At 38.0% G+C, this 20568-nt stretch overlaps 1 protein-coding gene across 1 annotated transcript in view; it reads left to right on the top strand.

The window, feature by feature from the left end:
* The window catches only part of Mical (Molecule interacting with CasL), a 538428-nt gene that overhangs the window by 500585 nt on the left and 17275 nt on the right, over positions 1-20568 (top strand). Inside the window, exons 26-27 of the mRNA XM_090406620.1 lie at positions 12197-12218; positions 14098-14181. Coding sequence (XP_090262746.1) covers positions 12197-12218; positions 14098-14181 — 106 coding nt within the window. The remainder of the gene's footprint in view (positions 1-12196; positions 12219-14097; positions 14182-20568) is intronic.

The raw sequence follows: 20568 nt of genomic DNA, 5'->3' as shown, positions 1-20568 counted from the left end.
GTTGTGCATGCCATCTATATGTGGCCTCACAGACTGGGTGTGCCTGAAGGCAAAAGGGGAACATTTCAAATTGAGTGCTGCTATACACGTTATACATGTGGTTTGTATGTGCTGAAAGCTGTAAGTGATAAACTGATAGATTAAAGATTCATGCAATGTTCAAGTAGTAACAATATTTATGGTTAGACTATATACATAAAAAGTATACTTATAGGCATAAGGCTAACCTAAGATAAAACCACCTTATCTTAGAATTATGGTTATGAAATCCAAGAATAGTTGAAAAGCTGTAGGTGCTTAAGTGCCAGTTGAAACCACTGATGAAGTTGATGATGAATTTTCTTCAGAATAACATTGTGTTTGGGACTTTTCATTAGTTTGTTGTAGTGACTGTATTGTTATAACATTGTTGTAGTGAGATGATCCAAATGTATATAGCCTCTATCTAAACCAAGAGCACTATTTTCACTCTTATTTATCATCTGTGTGGATCATATTATGAAGGAAAGTGGCACTAAACCTGACATCAAAATAAGGTATTTGTAATATAATATTTGTAACATGGAAACATTTATTCCCCATTTCGCCCTAAGTTTCCATCCACTGTCTAAACCTAGGTTATCCTACAGGTGTGCCTGAGCTGTACAAGGAAAGAATTGAAGTGTGCCTGAGCTGTATAAGGCATGTCATAATTGTCTTTCATCCAAAACAATCCTGTACTGATTATACCAAAGCTCAAAATAGCTGCAAGAAAACTATCATCAAGTCAAATACTTTGAGAGAGCTAAAAATAGAAACTTGCATCTTGTCCAAATGGCAGCCATTCATTCTGGTCTTAAGCCAAACCCATTGTTTGCGACTTCTGCCCAATGCCACTCCCACTAGTTACATCATCATTCACAAAAAAAAAACAATCTCTTGGATTCCTACTTCTCCTCCAATTCTTGTACTGCTGATTTTGATAAATGTTCCCCAACACACACACACACACACACACACTCACACTCTGCACTCAATACCTGGTGTTTCTTTTTGCCAAAAAGAGATCAGGAAAATTTTGCTCAAATTTCCAATTTGAGCAAAACCAAAAATTCTCTTGGCCCTGATGGCAATCCTCTGATTGTTCTAAAGGTCTGTGCTCTAGAGTTGACCCCATTCTGTGTCATCTTTTTTACACTCTCTTATTCCACTGGTATCTATCCTGCAGTCTGAAAATTAGCTCATATTCAATCTATCCCTTGAATGGTTGAGAAATCTATATCCTCAAACTACCATTAGACTTCTCTTACTCCAGCTCTTTACAAAGTAATGGAAAAGGCTATCAGCACTCAACTGCTCGGTCTAAAGCCTTGATCTCCAAGGCTTTAGACTGAGTCTGGCACAAAATCCTCTTAAGTATACTCCCATCATCTGGTCTATCCCTTGACTTCTGCAGTTGGACTGCCAGTTTTTTGATTGAATGTTGACTTTGGGTATGGTGGATAGCTCCTTATCTTCTAAGTATACAACCAAAGCAGGGGCCCCACAAGGCTCAGTTCTCTCACCCACCTTATTCCTTCTATATATGAATGATTTACTCCAGCAGACTACCAACCCAATACATAGTTTTACTGATGACAGCACATTACGTTCCTCGTTTTTATTTCATGAATACAGCAGTGCTTAAATCATACCTTAAATACAGATCTCCAAAACATTCATCAGTAGGGTTTGGATGATCTTGTTACTTTCATTGCTAGCAAACAAATCTATCTTATTTACACAAAAAAGAACCCTTCTCCTCTACCCTTACTTTTGACAACACCCAAATCACCATGTATGATGAGATGTATCTTCTTGGGATAATGCTAACCTCAAATCTCTCTCTTGGCACAAGCATATTACAAATATTGCCTCCTCTACCTCCAAAAAAGTAGGTTTTCTTTTTTGCTCATGCCCTTACTTTAACCCCCAAACAACTTCTAACTTTATGCAAATCACAAATCCATCCAACCATTGAATATTATTCCCATATCTGGGATTATGTCCCTAAGAGCTTCCTAAAGATACTGCTCTGTATAGAAAAGAGCTGTCTGATGGATTAATAACCCCTTGCTCACTAATACACTTCACTCACTCACAAGCACACAGTTTCTGCTGCTTGCTTCTTCTAAGATACTTCCATAGCCACTATTCATTAGAATTAGCATCAATAATATCCCCACTCTGTCAAATCTGTTCAAATGCATGCAACACACTAATCAACATTTCCTCACTCCAAACTCAGAACCAATTTTTCCTCCTCTTCATTCATCTTTTTCACTGCTACCCTCTGAAATAGTCTGCTATCTTACATGCTTCCCAAGGAATACAATCCACAGCTCTTCAAGATAAATGTGAACAGGTTCCTTTTTTGCCCATCCATAGTATTAGCATACTATAGGTTGACCAACCTTTCATGGACGAGTTCCCTATTAAAAAGAAAAAAGATATTTGATGCTACACTTAGTAGTTATGTTTCTAAATAACACAAGTAAAAGTCTTTAAGAATCTTTAATCTGAATAACTGCCCTAACAAATTTGCAAGAAAATCACTTGGGGGGGGGGGGATCTATTAACCACGTCACCATCAATATGGATAAAACACATCACTCCTCTACACTTTGTATCCATCACAGTGACAAGCCTATATCACAATAATATTCTAGCTATGTAGACACAATTTTTATGGAAATGGAAAATTTAATTTGAAAATAGAATATGTAAGGAAGCTGTGATTGATGCAATTTGAATACGATATGAAATAAAAAATAAATTGGCCAGAACACTAAACTGAAAGTATATAACACAATGTTCAGATCAGTTTTTAAATAATGGATCTTAGAATTACATTGGAATGAAAACAGTTTTTAGCAGGCACTGATATGACACTTTTGAGAATAATTAGGAGAGCAAATAGATAGCATCAGTGGAAGAATTATATTCAAAATAAAGATAAGATTATTATTATTGCATGGGTATCCATGCAGTTCTAAGGCTCATCATGGGAGACCCAACCTATCAACATGATATCTATTGTATCTCTACTTGAAATCATTAACAGAAAAAACACTCAAAACTGACTCAGGCAACCCATTCCATTCACACTCTCCAAGCAAAAAATCTAGTTCTCATTCCCTTGCTAACTACATTCTTTTCCAACTTCCAGGGATGACCTCTTGTTTTTCCCCTCTAACCAGATGCTGAAATATTTCCTTTGTATTAATCCTATAAAATCCTTTTAAATAACTTAAATGTTTCTATTATATACCCCCCCCTTTTTTTTTTTCACCTATCAATCTTTGCAACCCAGAAACTCTCATAATGAGCATTCCACAGACCGCTCACCTCCAGATCCTCTCTGTCACTTTCTCATACCCAAGAAACCCAGCTTAACCTGAGTACAGTGGATTACTGTACCACATGTGGTTGTATCAAAGCTTTATAAAGAAGAAAGATAACTCCTTATCTCTGCTTGTTAGTGTGTTCTTCAATAACCAAGTAATTCCTCTGAGCTAACCTGGCTACTTTAGCAGTATGCCCTCTAAACTTCAACTCTCTATTTACTACTACTACTACCACCTTCAAATCCTTGCTGTCATCAATTTCCTTGAGTACATTTCCCTCAATGTGGTATACAGCTTGTAATCTTTGTATCCGAAATGCATAAATTTACACTTTTCTGCATTAAATTGACACCCATTATGTTATGTCCATACTGTCAGCCTATTTAAATCATCCTGCAAGCTTGAGTAATTAATTTTTTTATTAATTAAATCATCCTGCACCTTGATTAATTGCTACCCTACCCAACTTTACATTATCAGCAAACAACTGAATATATCCCTTTAAGTTACTTCTTATATCATTTATGTACAAATTAAGCAGCAGTGGTCCAAGCACAGAGCCCTGTGCTATGATACAGGGCTCTGTGCTATGTGCCCTGTATCATAGCACTAGTCACTTGCCTTCTCCTGGATTCTGCTCCTACAACTACTTTTTGTTATCTGTTCATGAGCCATCCTTTTATCCATATCACCAGTTTCATATCCATCCCCATTTATTGCAGTTTGTGTAACAAAGTCCCATGTGGTATCCTCTCAAACGCTTTTGCAAAATCCAGCAGTATCCCAGTGTAGCTATTCCATTTATCCAACTCAGGCTGTCACTCTGTTATTAAAAGTTAGTAGATTACTAAGGCATGACCAACCCTTCACAAACTATGCTGTTCATAAAGTATCATTGTTATCCACCCATTCTTGTATTCTCTTTTTGACCAACTTTTTCAGTACTTGTACCATCACTCATGAGATACTGATTGGTCTATAATTTGCTACTACAGACTTAGATCTTCCTTTATTCAAAGGAATTATTTTTCCTTCCTTCCACTCTCTTGGGTCTTTGCCAGAGCTGATACCTAAATTAAACAGCCTCAACAAAGGCATCGCCAGTTCCCTTGCACATTTTCTTAAAATGTCAGTTGATATCCCATCTACTCCCACATCTGTACCTGAGTACTTCCAATTCATCAAGCTCTGTTGTCAGTCCCTGTCACTTCTGCAAGAACAATATTTTCACTTGGATGATATACCCTTGCAAAATGGTCATTCGGAAGCTTAACACTTTCATCTGCCTCTGTCACCTCTCCTCCATCTGCATTCATTAAAGTTATCATCCCATAGTTATTCCTCTCCTATTTGCTACACAACAAAAAAAATCTCCTTGGAATTTGCCTGCTCAGCTAATTTCTTCTCATAATATGATTTACACTTTTTTTTACATTTCCTTTCTTACCATGCTGGTTACCTTTCTCATTATATACCCTTTTCTTTGTTTGCAGCTCATGCTTAATGAGACTATTCATCCATCAAACCCCTTGACTATCTCCCCTATTCATTGTGAACATCTTTCCCTTGCAGATCTTTATGTCATGGTACTGTTTCAAGCTGCCTCCTGTATCATAATTCAAGTGTATCATAATCACCCCTTGTAGTTCCACACATATACTTTCTTGACTGGAAATTCCGTGTTTTGCTACCTCCTAAGTCAAGATCACATTATCACTTTCCCCAAATGGGGGCAGTTTAGCCACCTTAGATAGAGAGTGGTCTTCTGATCCTATAACGAGATCCAACACTCTCATACCATATTCCCCCTTTGTCACATTTTGCTTCAAGTAATTATCTGTCAGTAAGTATATAAATTCCATTTCCTTCCTGCCATGTGATCTTTCCTCCTGTCTTTGCTTTTAAGAATGCATGTGTTTATGTCTGTTTAAAAATTGCTTTTGCAAGGGAGTCATTTCAGAAAACTAGCTTTCTGTCTCTGTCTGTCAGTTAATTGTTTATGGCATCTTTTCATCCCTTTAAATTATAATCATAATAGAGAACTGTAACAATTTTGTTATTTATCAAATTATGGAAAGATATGAGTACTAATGGTAGGAAAGTGACAGAAGCCGAAGAAATGGTTGAGTTATTAAGTGATCACTTGGGTATTTACTCTAGGTGGAGATTTTAAACTTGCTTATGCAACAGAAAGATGTGAAAATGGAGGTAGATTAACTGGAGATACTCAGCATGAATGAGTATCTCCAGTTACTGTCAATGTATTCAGTAGTGAGACTGGATGGCATGTCATCCCATGTGCTATGCAAATATGTAAGGGAATTAGCAGTGTCTCTGGTGAAGTTGTTTAATCCAGGTTTCTGCTTTAACAAGGTTTTGGAAATGTTGCTTAAAGGTAGAATTCGGGAATGGGTTGATAGGAATAAGATACACTCTATAATGGACAGGGATGACCTGTTGTAGGTTCCACCTTAGTAATGTACTCACATTTTATGATATAATTAGATTAAGGAAATAGCTATACGATTGATGCTACTGGACTTAGCAAAGATATTATTATTGCGGGCAACTCCAGGGAGTCATTAGACTCATCGAGGGAGGCCCCAAATCATATTCATTACAACTATTCGACATTCATACAGTATCTATCATACCTCGCCTTAAACTCATTCACTGTCACAGCATCCACCACAGACTCAGGGAGCGCATTCCACTCATTCACTACTCTAAAAGTAAAGAACCCAGCTCTAACACCTTTACTAACCACACTTTTGCCCAGTTTCCATGGATGTCCCCTAGTCCTCCCACAACCAGCCTTGTTCTCAAAAATATCTTCTGAATTAATTTTATAGAAACCCTTCAGTAATTTGAATGTCTCAATCATATCTCCCCTCCTCTGCCTATCAACCAATTTTTGCAACCCACAAATCCTCAACCTGTTCTCATACGGTTCATTCCACAGACCTGCTCTCATCTTGGTCACTCGCCTCTGGATCCTCTCCACCTCCTCCCCATCAAGAAGAAACCTAGGTGACCAAATCTGAGCACAGTAGTCGAGATGGGGTCTTATCAAGGCTCGATACAGAGGAACAATAACCTGCTTGTCTCTGCTTGTCAACGTATTCTTCAGCAACCAAGTGATTTGATGAGCTGATTTGGCCACTTTTGCAATGTGTCCACTAAATTTCAATTCCTTATTCACCAACACTCCTAAATCTCGTGCCTCATCAATTTCCTGGAACACGGTTCCACCAATGCAGTAAACTGCCGCCAATCTTTTCACCCCAAAATGCATAACCTTACATTTTGCCACGTTAAATTGACATCCATTTTTCCTAGCCCAGTTCTCCAACCTATCCAAATCATCCTGTAAAATTTTGACATCCTGTGCACTCACAATTGCTCTACCCAACTTTGCATCATCAGCAAACAAGTGAACACTTCCTCTCAAATCCTTTCCAATATCATTGATGAACAAATTGAAAAGCAGTGGTCCAAGAACAGAGCCCTGCGGCACTCCACTAGTCACAAGACGTCTTTTTGACTCCACTCCTGAATAAACCACTCTCTGGTATCTCTCCTTCAACCACCCTCCTATCCATCTTACCAACCCTATATCTATCCCCATCTGCTCCAGTTTACTGATTAGGGTTCCATATGGTATCCTGTCAAAGGCCTTGGCTAGGTCCAGTAGTATCACTGTAAACCCATTACCCCTATCCAGTTCAGCCGTCACTGTGTTATAAAACGTGAGCAAGTTACTGAGGCATGATCTACCCTTCACAAAACCATGTTGTCCCCCATACAATATCCCATTTTCTTCTATCCAATCTTGTATTTTCCTCTTGACTATTTTCTCTAAGACCTTGATAATGATTCCTGTTATGCTGATTGGCCGGTAATTTTCAACAGCAGTCTTGGAACCACCTTTGTGCAGTGGAACTATTTTCCCCTCTTTCCACCCCCTTGGGACTAACCCAGTCCTGAGGCTCAAATTAAACAAAATGGTCAAGGGCACTGACAATTCTTTGGCCGCTTCACATATGACACGAGCTGGTATACCATCCAATCCCACAGATGTATTGACATTGAGGTTCTGTAATAGACTAGTTACCTCTACTTCATTCATCACAATTCCAGTATAAGCTGTTGGTTCTTCCATTCCTGCAAAGTCGCCACCTGGATGATATACTCTTGCAAAGTGCTCGCTCAGTAATTCCACAATATCGACTGATTTGGTTACCTCCCTACCCTCAGCATTTTTTAAGATCATTCTACCATGAGCATTTTTCCTTTTACTTGCAACATATTGAAAAAACTGTTTGGGATTCTCTTTAGCCTGCATGGCCAATTTCCTTTCGTAATCTGCTTTTGCTTTTCTTACCACCCTTGTTACCATCCTGGCCTGAGCTTTATACTGTTCCTGCGCCTGATGGTCACCCTTCTCCTTAAATTCCCTCCACAATTGTTTCTTTTTTTGCAGCTCAAGCTTAATAGTGTTATTCATCCATTTAACCCCTACTTGATTTATTATTCGGACTCTTGGTATACAGTCAACCATTGCCTCCTGCAAACAGTTCTTAACCACCTCCCATGTGCTATCAACATCCAGCCCTTGCAGTTTTACATGCCATGGCATTGAGCCAAGCACACACCTAAGCTTGTCATACTTACCAGCCCAGTAATTCCACATGTACCCTGTCTTAATTGTAAATTCAACTCCTTTAGCCACCTCCCAAGTCATAACCTTATGGTCACTCTCACCAATTGGTGGCAACATGGTCATGTTCGTTACAGCCACATTCTCAGTTGCAATTACTAGGTCCAGCACTCTCTGCCCCCTGGTATTTTCCAATTCATGTTGCCGTAGATAGTTGTCCCTTAATAACCGCATAAAATCCAATTCCTTCCTCCCATATGCCCTCTCCTCTTTCCAGTCAGTGTTACCATAATTGTAATCACCCATAATAATTACCCTCCTTCCACTCATTTCTTCTATTTGCTTATGCATACTATCCCCACCATCCACTCCATTACCCGGTCTATAGCAGCACCCAATTGTATATTTTGTTCTGCTAGATTCTATCTCACACCAAACAGCCTCAAATGTGCTTTTTTCCCCATCCTGCAGTTCAACTTCTATACTCCTTGGCTGAAGCTCATCAGCTATCATCAATAACACTCCTCCCCCCTTTTTATTCACCCTGTCACTCCTGAACACACTATACCCGTCGCATTCAATCCCACTAGTTTTATCATCTTCTGTCAGCCATGTTTCACTAATACCGACAACCTGTGGCCTGGAAGTGCCAACCATGGCCAAAAACTCTTCCTTCTTGTTCCTAATACTCCTGGCATTATTGTACATGAATCGCAGAAGCCCATTTGTCCCATCCCTACTTTGATGCCTTATACTAACTATCCCATTCTGATTTGTTGTCCGTCGTACTCGCTCGGGCATAATATACTCATTCATACACTTAACTGCCCCCCTAAAGTCTGCATATCTACTCTCCCCCCCCCCTCTTAATAAATCTAGTTTCCCTGAGTCTGTACATCCACTTCCACATCATTCATCAACACTCTTTCAAGTCTCCGTACACCAACTCCATTCAAATGTAACCCATCCATCTTATATAAGTCCTTTCGCCCATCGAACTCATTCCACACCACTCTCCATGCATAACCCACGCATAAAGTCATTGGCAGTTATGGCCCTCCTTCTAAACACTTTGCTGTCATACCGCGGTAAGATACTCACCATCCTAACTCTCTCACTCTTCTCTTTTGCTACCTCAAACAACTCCCTCACATCCTCTATCATTTCCATTTTGTCCTCTTTCAAATCATTCGTTCCTGCCACGATTATCATCTCTTTCACCCTCTGTTTTTGCAGTCGAATAGATTCGCTGACGTCCTTTATGTTCGCACGTGGCTGGTACGACTTCGTTAAACTCTGAATTATTACGCCTCTTAATAGCGAATCCCCATACAGCACTCACTCCTTCATTTTATTGACGTTTACGAACATTTTATTATTTGCCATCACAGACTTCCGCCGGTTATTTGTCGGTACGTTCAACACACATTTTTCCATACGCCCCAGTTGTCTTTTAGCTCTGTGTATCGCACCATACAAACGGGCAATTTCGCTACTCGCATTTATCTCACCATTTTCATTATCGATCAAATCATCCATTCTTTCTGTGTTTCTACCTTCATTTACACTTTCAGCGACGCTCTCACACCTATCTGGCACTACCACGCAATTTTCTAGCACACCGCCATTTTCTACATTCTGACTATCGTTAACGATATCACTCTCGACACGCTTGAAGTCCTCATTCTCTTTACACTTTCTACACATGTTAACTCCACTATCACTTTCTAACCAGACTCCCACCACTCTTCGCAAGGCATACATCTCACAGACAGCACATTGCATAAATTTGTTTACATCAAAACTCTTAAACAAACATGGCGACCTGGCCGCCATTTTTTTCTTTATCGGTGCCATGTGCACGCTATCTTTTCTTAAAAATAATAATTAAAATAACAGAAAACACGCGAAAATTGCACAGACACACCAAGAAACAAAAAGCAAACAATACTACTTAAAATTCTAGTAAAATATCTAATGTTAACACAAAATACTACTAATCTTTTCAGGAGCTCTCGACAAGCCGACGATCTAATCAGTGCGACAACAAGCGGAATTACTTTCAGTGCAACACCAAGCGTAATATTTGACATGATACTCCACAGAAAACCCACCTTAACATTATAGCAAATGGGAATTATTTGTGGCATTTTGTGTATGTGGGGTGGGGGGGCTACAGATGGATAAAGATATCATATACTAGTATACAGTGTTGTAAAACTGAATGAAGAATGAGGATAACTATTAGAGTGGCTCAAGGTTCTGTACTAGGGTCACTGCTGTTCAGTATGCATGTTAATGAATTCGGAAATTTGAGTAGATACAAGGGAACTATTCAGTTTTTGCTGATGATGCAAAACTTGGGGAAGGTAATAGTTAATAAAAGTTAAAAAATAGTGTGTTACATTGATGGTACTGGATTGCAGAAAATTGATAACCATAACTCAATCATTTCTTCTGCTTCTGTCACTTTCTTACCATTAGCACTAATGTCTTTCCATAATCTAGTGATCCAGGAGTGATGGTGGACAGAGTTGAGATTCAGAGGAAATAGTACAAAAGTTGGCCAGATAGCTTTAAAAGATTACTTGAATGTCAAAAAGCACATTGACAAGTTGAAATGAGAGTAATGTTAATACCTCTCTTTATAAGGCTAAGATACAGCTACACATCTTAACTGCTGTGCACAGATTTGGTCACCAGAATTTCTGAGGACAAGGAGGTGGTGGAGAGGTTCCAGAGATAAGTAACCAAGCTTACGGGTTTATGGAATGCTCCCTATGACGATAGATTGATGGTGTGGTATGTTGCAGTCTAGTTGACAGGCTGAAAAGAAGGAACATAATAGAATGTTATAAGTTACTAAACTGGGTCTATAAGATTGACACAAAAGAAAATTTTCAGTACATCATATAACGAAAAGAGAGAGAACTAGGAGTCACTTGGAAGTTGTAAGAATGTGACTAGATTTTTTACTTGGAGAATGATGAATCACTAGAATGGATTGCCAGAAGTCGTATGGGCCCTGACAGTGAGTGATTTAAGGAGAGAGATAACCATTGTGCGAAGGTTAGTGTGGGTTTTCATGATGGAGATACTCATATTATAATAATAAGGAATGTGTGAGTGGAGCTAATATATGATTGTTATTTTATTTATTGAATGTTAATTGCTTTTGTTATAAGTTTTTATTTAATCACTCCCCTTTTAATGCTGAGTGATAAGGAAATCATTCATTTCCAAATAATGTAATTTTTGTTACTGGAAAATATCATTATGAGAACAAAACTTTCTCTTTTTTTTCTCAGAACAGATTCATTCAAATAAATAAAATGTACATTAATAAAAGTGAAAGGGATAAACTGTAAAAGTATAAGAGATGGAATAAAGAGAAAGTTTTATATGGGATTCAATGATAAGAAGTGTACTTAATGAGAAAGTGATGAAAGCATTTTTCCCAGGGTGCAAAGATGTTAATGAAGCTGTTAGTTTGCATGAGGAAGAAGTGAAAGAGTTGTTTTTGGCAGGCACAAATTATTTCAAAGTTGAGAAATATGCAATGAGAGATAAATATAAAAGAGATGTTCAATTAAGCGAAAATGGGGAGTGAGAAACTAAAGATTGTGAGCCTACTGTCTCAATATAATAGAACAGAATTGATGACCATGATTGCTAATGAGGCATTGAGAAGATTTTGCAGGAAGAATGGTGTGCGGTTTATAGATGTGTGGATTGAATTTGAAGTATGACAGGATGTGTATGTGTATCTGCCTGATGCACTGCATTTGGTATACCATTGAGAAGATTTTGCAGGAAGAATGGTGTGCGGTTTATAGATGTGTGGATTGAAATTGAAGTATGACAGGATGTGTATGTGTATCTGCCTGATGCACTGCATTTGAATGGTTTGGAGTCAGATGTTTGGAGAAAGTGTTGTTCAGTGAGAGGTTAGAAGTATAACACCACGGAAATCAGAGATATTAGGGGGATGCAATCAAGCATGTGTTTATCCCCCCCTCCCCCAGAACAAATGAGTGTGAATGCAGGAATGACTGTGAACAGTTCAGTGAGAGTTTCCCAGGTTTCAAATATGAATAGGTTGGAAAATAACATTTAGCAAGAGTAACAGCAGGTCCAAGAGGATATTGAAATGCATGTACATGAATGACAGAAGTATCAGAAATAAGAGAGGAGTTTTTGGCATTGGTCAGCTCAACTTGGCCAAAAAGTATAGGTATCAATTAGACCTGGTTGACAGACAATGTACAGTATATTCTATTTTTAGATAGATTGACTAGAACAAGAAGAGAGAGATTATTAATGATAGCTGAAGAACTTCAACCAACAAAAATAGAAGTAAAGAAGGGTTTTAGATCTGAGTGAGATGGCTCTTTTATATGTTTTGGTTGGCTATCTGGTGGAAGATAGACCAGTAGGACAAAGTATATTGTTGGTTGCTGCTATAGGCCTTTAGATCCACAGAGAGATGTGGATGCTCTACATCGGCAGATTAGCTCGAGTGCAGATGGCAAGATGGAAATGGAATTTATGCAGTTACTAAGGAATAATTACCAGAAACAGCACATGAAAGAGGGACCAGAGGTTTGAGTGTGGTGGATCTGTAATAGTATCAGAAGATCTTACCATCTGCACTCAAGCTAATCAGTTGCAACTCTATCTCTGATTAGTGGAAGTGACCAGGTAGTCCTGCTCTGGGAGGTTTCTCAAACATGCAGAATTGTCAGTCAAGAAAAGGTTTATGACAAACTTAAGTTGCAGCTTGGAGCAGTGCCTTGGCATGGGAAGTGATCAGGAATTGGTTGAGAGATGCAGTATCAGACTGCACACATCCAGGTCATGAGGATGAAGTGGATGAGTAGCGATATAAAGCAGGAGCTGCAAAAAAAGAAAGCATCATGGAAGCAGTATAAATAAAAAGGTGATGAGCATGCTTATGAGCAATACAGAGTGTAGGCAAGAAGGGTAACTAGCATGATAATGAAGGCCAAATCAGATTAGGAGAGAAAATTAGATAAACAGGCCAAAGTAAAATCCAAAGACATTTTTTCACAATGTATCAAGTAATAGAAAGAATGATTATGGAAGCTTAACCTTAATCATTACTGATGGTAGGTGTGGATCACATCAAAGCTGTTCCTCACAATTCAAGGTACATCACAAAGATAGCTAAAGTTCTCTATGATGTAATTTCCTGCAACTTTCAAACTGCACATCCAACTAGCAGTCTTTATCCTTTCTCCAAGAATCAGCTTCATCCACATCCTAGTGTTTATAAAGCTTTTTGTGCAGTTTATAAAGTTTGGTCTACTTTGGACAGACTGGCAGATCTATTAACACTTGCCTTGAAGAACAAAAACTACATCTCAGATCATGTATGTGGCAAGTCAGGACTGTCTTGCAACACTCTGGACATACCTTCATACAGGATTAAATGGAAGAAGGCAACTGTGCTATATAGATGTTGTTATAGGTCTGAGATTATTATTAGAATGATCATTAGCTAATGAAGCTTCCCAAACTTCAACAGCTTGACAAAATTGGCTGCATTAATTTACCAAATACCTGGTATGCTTGTCATTCTAAGACTACATGTAGCTTCACTTTTCTGAATTAACTTTTTTTTTTTATCTTGTCTCCAGAGGGTGCCTTGTTTGGATATTAGTTCCTCTTAAGTTACAATTTGAGTTGTTTCTACAACTACCTAATTAAGTACTGTGTGTTTACCACATTTGTAATTGTGTCTAAAGATGATAGTTGGGATATCCAGCACAATGTAAGTTCGGTAGATTATTTTTCTTTGGTGTTGCTTATATGATGAGGTACTGTCATGGTATAAACAACATATTAAAGAGATGTTGTTTAAAAGTGATGTTTTGACCTGTAGTATTTTTATATTTCATGAATGAATTTTATGAATTTCATAAAATTTATTTACATTTCTTAAAAAATAGATATAAAATGACTTAAAAATTAATACACACACACACACACACCAAGTAATATTTCCCTATTTTATTTCTTAATGAAATTAGGATGTCATCATTTAAAAAGCGAAAATGAATTGATGCAGGACTGGTTCGGTTTAGTTCATGCCAAAAATAAACTAAACAGAGAAGAGCAGGAACTCCTTATTAGGTATGTTAAAGCAAAAACATATGTATGGTGGTATATTAAACTTCTCAAGAAATTATATTGTTGCTTAATCCTTTATCCAAGTGTAAGAAAAGAAAGTTTGCAAGTGAAGTGTCTTCAGCACTAGCCTACTTGTATATAGAGGCTGGTGATATATGAATTGCCTTGGTATCCCATAATGAATGCACACTTCCTTTCAGATGTGCATAATGCTGTGCATTATGGGAGGTCACTACCAAGAATACTTTCAACCTTTCTTGAGATCTCATCAGTGGGAGCCAGTCCCAATGAATTGATGCAAAGGTCATATATTTCCTATATACAAGTAATAAAAAGGTGTATCACCTTATTATTATAATATGCTGTATCAGAGATATATAAAATTATTTCCAAGGCAGGGTTTCCCAAACTTATACCAGCATTCCCCTTTTAAAATTTTAGTAACACTAGCATACCACTTCTCAGGCAAAGACAATTTGGGAGAAGTTATATTTCATTCAAACACAAATAATTATAAATATTTTTTTTTAACATTTTCATTATAATAAAAATAGTTCCATGTGTTTATAATTTAATTATTAAGTTAGAAGACAAAGAAAATCTTGGATGGCAGACATCAGACAGTGGACTGGTGTGAGCTCTGAGAGACTTCAGAATGTCTGAGAATCGCTCAAAATTTGCCAAGGTTGTTGCTGACCTCCAATAGGAGATGGCACTCAAAGTAGATTGTTAGTTATATGAATCCAATATACAGTCAAAACATGAATTACAAAATTAAATTTTCAGTAAATAAAACAGTTTAATGAGATGGATGAAATTTTTTTCTGTTGGGACGAGGCTGGTTTTTTTTAGTTGTAGATATGGCTCCATATGAAAAAGACTTTATTTCTACTAGCACAGAAACCCTAACTTTGTGAATAACTTTGTCAGAACCTAGGATGACACAAACAGAATTAAACATATACAGATGCAGCCCTAATGGGGATATTGATACATGCAAAGGAGACATTTTGTTTAAAACTTCATTTAGATTTTTTACTTATTGAAAAATTAATTATAGAATAGACAACCTGCACTTATCTGCTACAATACAGCACAAAAATATAAAAGTAAAAAAATAAATAAAAATAAGTAACCAAATTAAAAATGAAAGTCCTTGTACTCCTCCCCAAAGACCTTTCACACATGCCACACTTTGGAAAACACTGTTCTAAGACAATGAAGTCATCAGCCTCTATATGCAAGTAATGTAGTTGTAAAGATATAGTAATATAATTTCTTAGCAAGTTTAATCTGTAAGCAAGTGAAAAACAACTATCTCTGATTCAGAGTATTTTAATAATGTGATACACCTTTTTGCTTCTTGTATATGGGAAATATATAACTTCTGCATTAATTCAACCTTAGTATCTGACGAGTGGGCCCAGCATGAGAGTTTTATTTCGTCAGTCATTTGCCTAGTGAAGTAATAGCACATAGAGTTTTTGATCCATAAAATAGTGATCTTATGCTTTTTGGTTCGATCAAATATTTGACTGTATATATGTAAAGTTTTTTATATGTTTTGGTAAGTACTATAATTCAGAAAACTTTAAGTGCAAATTTTTTTTTTTTTTTTTTTTTTGCTTCCTATGCTGGTAGATCGATTTGATCTACGGGATCTACGGGGTTCTAGGACCCGCTTCTCAAACTTTATTCTAACAAGATTGTTATCACTTATCAAACATGACAAAACCTCTAAATGAAACCATATTCGAAGAGATATACAGAGAATTTCTAAGATTAGGAAAATTATTGAGCGACAACTGGCCAGAGAAAGTAGAGCTGTTCAATACATCCCCCCCCTCCCCATAGCAGTCACAGATGACAGGTTGGATGATTTAAATGACGGAAGTATGCTGACTCAATCAGAATTAGGACACTCCCCAAATCTAGAGGATGCTGCATCTCTAGATAGCATTCAGCAGTCTTTGGAAACCAACACAGAATTCCAAATAGTCAAAAAGAAGAGGAACTCCTCTACTGCAGACACATCCAAAACAGCAAAGATAGAACCAGATAATGAACCTAAAGAAAGGGTACCCCCCCCACACTCATCTTAAGGGCCAAAGAGCACTGGACATCCGCCACTGAAATCTTCAGATATCATCTTCATGGAAGAAGGAATACATATACAGCCGAAAACATCATCATCAGACTAAAAAAAATAACCAAATTCCTAGACAATAACAACCTGCCATACCACACATTTGCACTCAACAGTGAGAAGAATCTAAAAGTAGTATTAAGAGGGGTAACTGAAACAATACAGATAGAAGAAGTCACAACAGACCTCCAATTTAAGGGATTTAGCCCAGCTAAAGTCAGCCGAATGCAGAGAGCTGATAAAACACCCTACTCCCTAATTCTAGTGGAAATAAATAAAGACCAAAAACACATATACAATCTCCAGACCATCTGTAATCTAGTCATAAAAGTAGAGGCATTAAAGTATAAATCAACTACAATGCAATGTCACAGGTGACAAAAATTTGGGCACGCACAACAATGCTGCAAGGCTGAATTTCGTTGTGAAATGTAGTGGCAAACACGCAACAAATGAATGCCAGAAACCCCACACTCAATCAGCAAAGTGTGCAAATTGCGGATCCCCACACCCCTCAAACCATAGGGCTGCATAGCATTTCCTCAAACCGAAAGACACAACTCAAAACCAGCAAACCTATACAGGAACGCACGTCCTCCCATCAAACCACAGTCTCCACAATGGACGGAAGATCGTATGCTGAAGTTACAAGACCAACCTACCTAAAAGACCCAAAACCAAACCAGTCACAGCAAACCAACAAACCTATCCTACTGAACATAAGTCACATAGGTAAAATGCTTGCTGAACTCCGGCAAACCAACCCAACTCAAGAAGCCAAGGATATCATCTTAAGGCACACACAGTCACTCCTTGTTGAAATCCTTAATGGATAAGGCTAATAGAAAACCTAAATCACTACAGATTGTTAGCTGGAATGCAAACGGTCTATCCAACAAATTACAGGAGTTTGCAGCAGAAACCCAAGCAGACAGTATCCTCATAAATGAATCACATCTTCGTCCAAGTGACAAGATCAGAATTAACAGTTATAGCACTTACTGTACAGACAGATCCAGAGGAGGAGGCACCACCATCTTTGTCAAAAGAAACATAAAACATAATTCAATAGCCGAACCCCAAACAGAACACATGGAAACTACAGGAATTGAAATACATGTGGAAAACACAAGCGGCATCAGGATATATGCAGCCTAACCCCCCAAATAAAAAAACTCCTTGAATCTGACTTAGATGTGATACTAAATACAGGCAGAGCAGTGATCATAGCTGGAGATTTTAATGCCAAACATTCAGTCTGGAATAGCAGAAACTCAAATATCAATGGAAGAATACTCAACTCTTATACCACTTCACGAAATATGACAGTGATAGGACCCACTGAACCCACATACTACGGAGTAACCAGACGTCCTGATGTACTAGATATAGCTATATTAAAAAACATAGCACACAGGTATCAAATCCAAGCAGTCAACGACTTGAGTTCTGATCACAATCCCATCATATTACAACTAGGCACCATACAGTCCTCTACAAATCTGTGATCAGACTGCAACTAACTTACGCCTTTCCAACCTGGGGACACACAGCTAAAAGAAACATCAACAGATTATAGACGATCGAGAACAAATGCCTAAGAATGGCATTTAATGCCCTGTGGTTAATCAGAAACCTCCAGAAAACACCCCACATTTATAAACTGGAAACAACTTCCCTCAGCCTTCCAGGAAAACCTTGGCCCAATACCGCATATAACATTCACCGAAGATATAGAAAAAGCAGTGAAAACTCTTGAAAAAACAACTACTGACAGTGATAACTCAGGTAACAAATATAACCAAATGTACACCACCAAATAAACTCCCAGATGATATAAACATCTTATCCAAGAGGAAAACAATATCAGAGAACAATGGATCCAGTGGATAAACAAGCAGTTAATAGAGCAACAAACCAGGTTCGGTGTGCCATAAAGGATCACCGTAACCAACCCTGGAATAACAAAATACACCAATTAAACACAGAGGATTGGTCAATATGGAGAATGATGAGTCAAGCAGCAGAGAGTTCCAAAGTTGGTGGACCGAAGAATATGGCATGATTAATAATATGCATTTTCTGCTCTGGGACAGTTGTGTGCAGAATGTCGTCAGTTAAACAGCATTATGAGACAAACCATAAATTGCTCCTTGAGAAAAGCAAGGACGAACAGAAAGAATTTATAGCTCAGGCAATTAAAAATAGAAATATTCAGTCAACAACCCTAATGAAATTTATCGGCAGTAGTTCACATATAACTGCTGCTGATCACTTAATCATATTCCAAAGAATCATAATTACTCGTGCAGTACTTCCACATCGATACAATACATCGAACAATTTCCACATCGATAAACTTGTAAAGTAGATTATGGATATTTGATCATTATTTCTTGATCATAACTTAGTTATGATCAAGAAACATGCTTGTAATCACTCCATTCGAAGCGTTTTACACTTCCTCAAATCCAAGGTGAATATAGTGTTGTCTGCAAATGCTTCCGCTTTTGCAGGCAGCTTAGAAAAACAATGCAGCCCCAATTATATCAATACAGATATAAATTTCATAAGAAAAATCCACACCCAAGTGTGTAAAATAACTCAAAACGCCTCATTCTAGTCCAACAACAAATCTGTGTCACCAATAGAAATATGAGATCATAAGAAAACTTAATAACAAAAAGGCTCTGGGTCCGGATGGAATAACAAACAAGGCGTTCAAGCTGCTTCCCTGCAAAGGGGTTATGCATCTGGTAGCCATCATAATGCTGTCCTTTGGCTGAATTATTTCCCAGAGCGATGGAAACTTGCTGACGTTTTCCTAATTCCAAAACCTGGAAAAAATATACAGTTTCCTGAATATTATAGACCGATCAGCCTTCTATCATGTGTAGGTAAGATAGCCGAATGGGCTATACTCACACGGGTTCAAGAGGCAGCAGATATCAACCACGTCGTTCAAGACGAGCAATTCAGCTTTAGGAAATATCAATCCACAATGCTACAAATTTACAGAGTCGTTGAATATATCACCCAAGGGTATGAATGGCACCAACACTCTGGCGCAGTCTTCCTGGACATCACTCAAGCATTCAATAGAATATGGCATTATGGTCTAATTTTTAAGCTACACCAAGTTGGAATTCCATTACCACTAATTCTACTCATCAAATCCTATCTAAATAACAGAAAATTTAAAATAAAACTCAATGGGATCAGATTTACAGAGAGGAGAATCACGACTGGAGTCCCTCAAGGTTCTCTGCTATCTCCCCTACTCTTCTCCATATACATGGCAGATCTCCCCAAATTGTCCCCATCTATCACAGCTCTCTATGCCAATGACACAATCATCATAGCCAGATCCCTCCATCCACATCTGTCCACAAACAAGCTGCAGAGAGCAGTCAATGAATTGGAGGATTGGTGCACCAAATGGCGTATCGCAATCAACCCAGGAAAAAGCTCTGCAGTACTTTTTACCAGACATAAAGCAGAACTGAATACAAGCATACAAATGTTTGGTGAAATCATCCCTTGGTACAATTCTACCAAATATCTGGGAGTTCATCTTGATAAACGCCTAAATTTCAAGACACACATAGATAGTGTCGTCACTAAAGCATGTCAGACCATAGGACAGTTATATCCACTTTTGAATAGGAACAGCTTCCTAAGCATAAGCAACAAAATTCTCCTCTATAAATCAGTGATCAGACCGCAACTAACTTATGCTTCTCCAACCTGGGGACACACAGCTAAAAGAAACATCAACAGATTACAGATGATCCAGAACAAATGCCTAAGAATGACATTTAATGCCCCGTGGTTCATCAGAAACCTCCAGTTACACCAAGAAGCCAATCTTCCAGATATCAAGACGTTCACGATATCAAAATATCATGATAGGCATTGCAGAGAAATTCTTCACAGATAATCACCCAAATCAGCTAATTCGACAGGCAGGACTACAAACCCTCAGATCACTTCAAACATAAAAGACCGAAATCCTCCATCGAAAGAGAAAGCTGATACAGCCTACAATTCTCACAATGAGTTGGTAAATTACCCACAATAATCCCAACACCCACCAACTAAAATCCAGATGAAGGGATGAAGAGTCAAGGACTCAGTCCATCTTCCACTGATCATATCTCAATAAAGGTCAAAACCAATCTGGTTATAAATTAAACATACCAAGAAATTATATTATTGGTTTAATCCTTTATCCAAGTATAAAC

The sequence above is a fragment of the Typopeltis vanoorti genome, chromosome 16, assembly GCF_054136105.1.
Source record: "Typopeltis vanoorti isolate ZY-2024b chromosome 16, IOZ_Tvanoo_1.0, whole genome shotgun sequence".
In the NCBI taxonomy this organism is placed as follows: Eukaryota; Metazoa; Arthropoda; class Arachnida; order Uropygi; family Thelyphonidae; genus Typopeltis; species Typopeltis vanoorti.
This window is presented reverse-complemented; position numbering and strand designations above follow the sequence as displayed.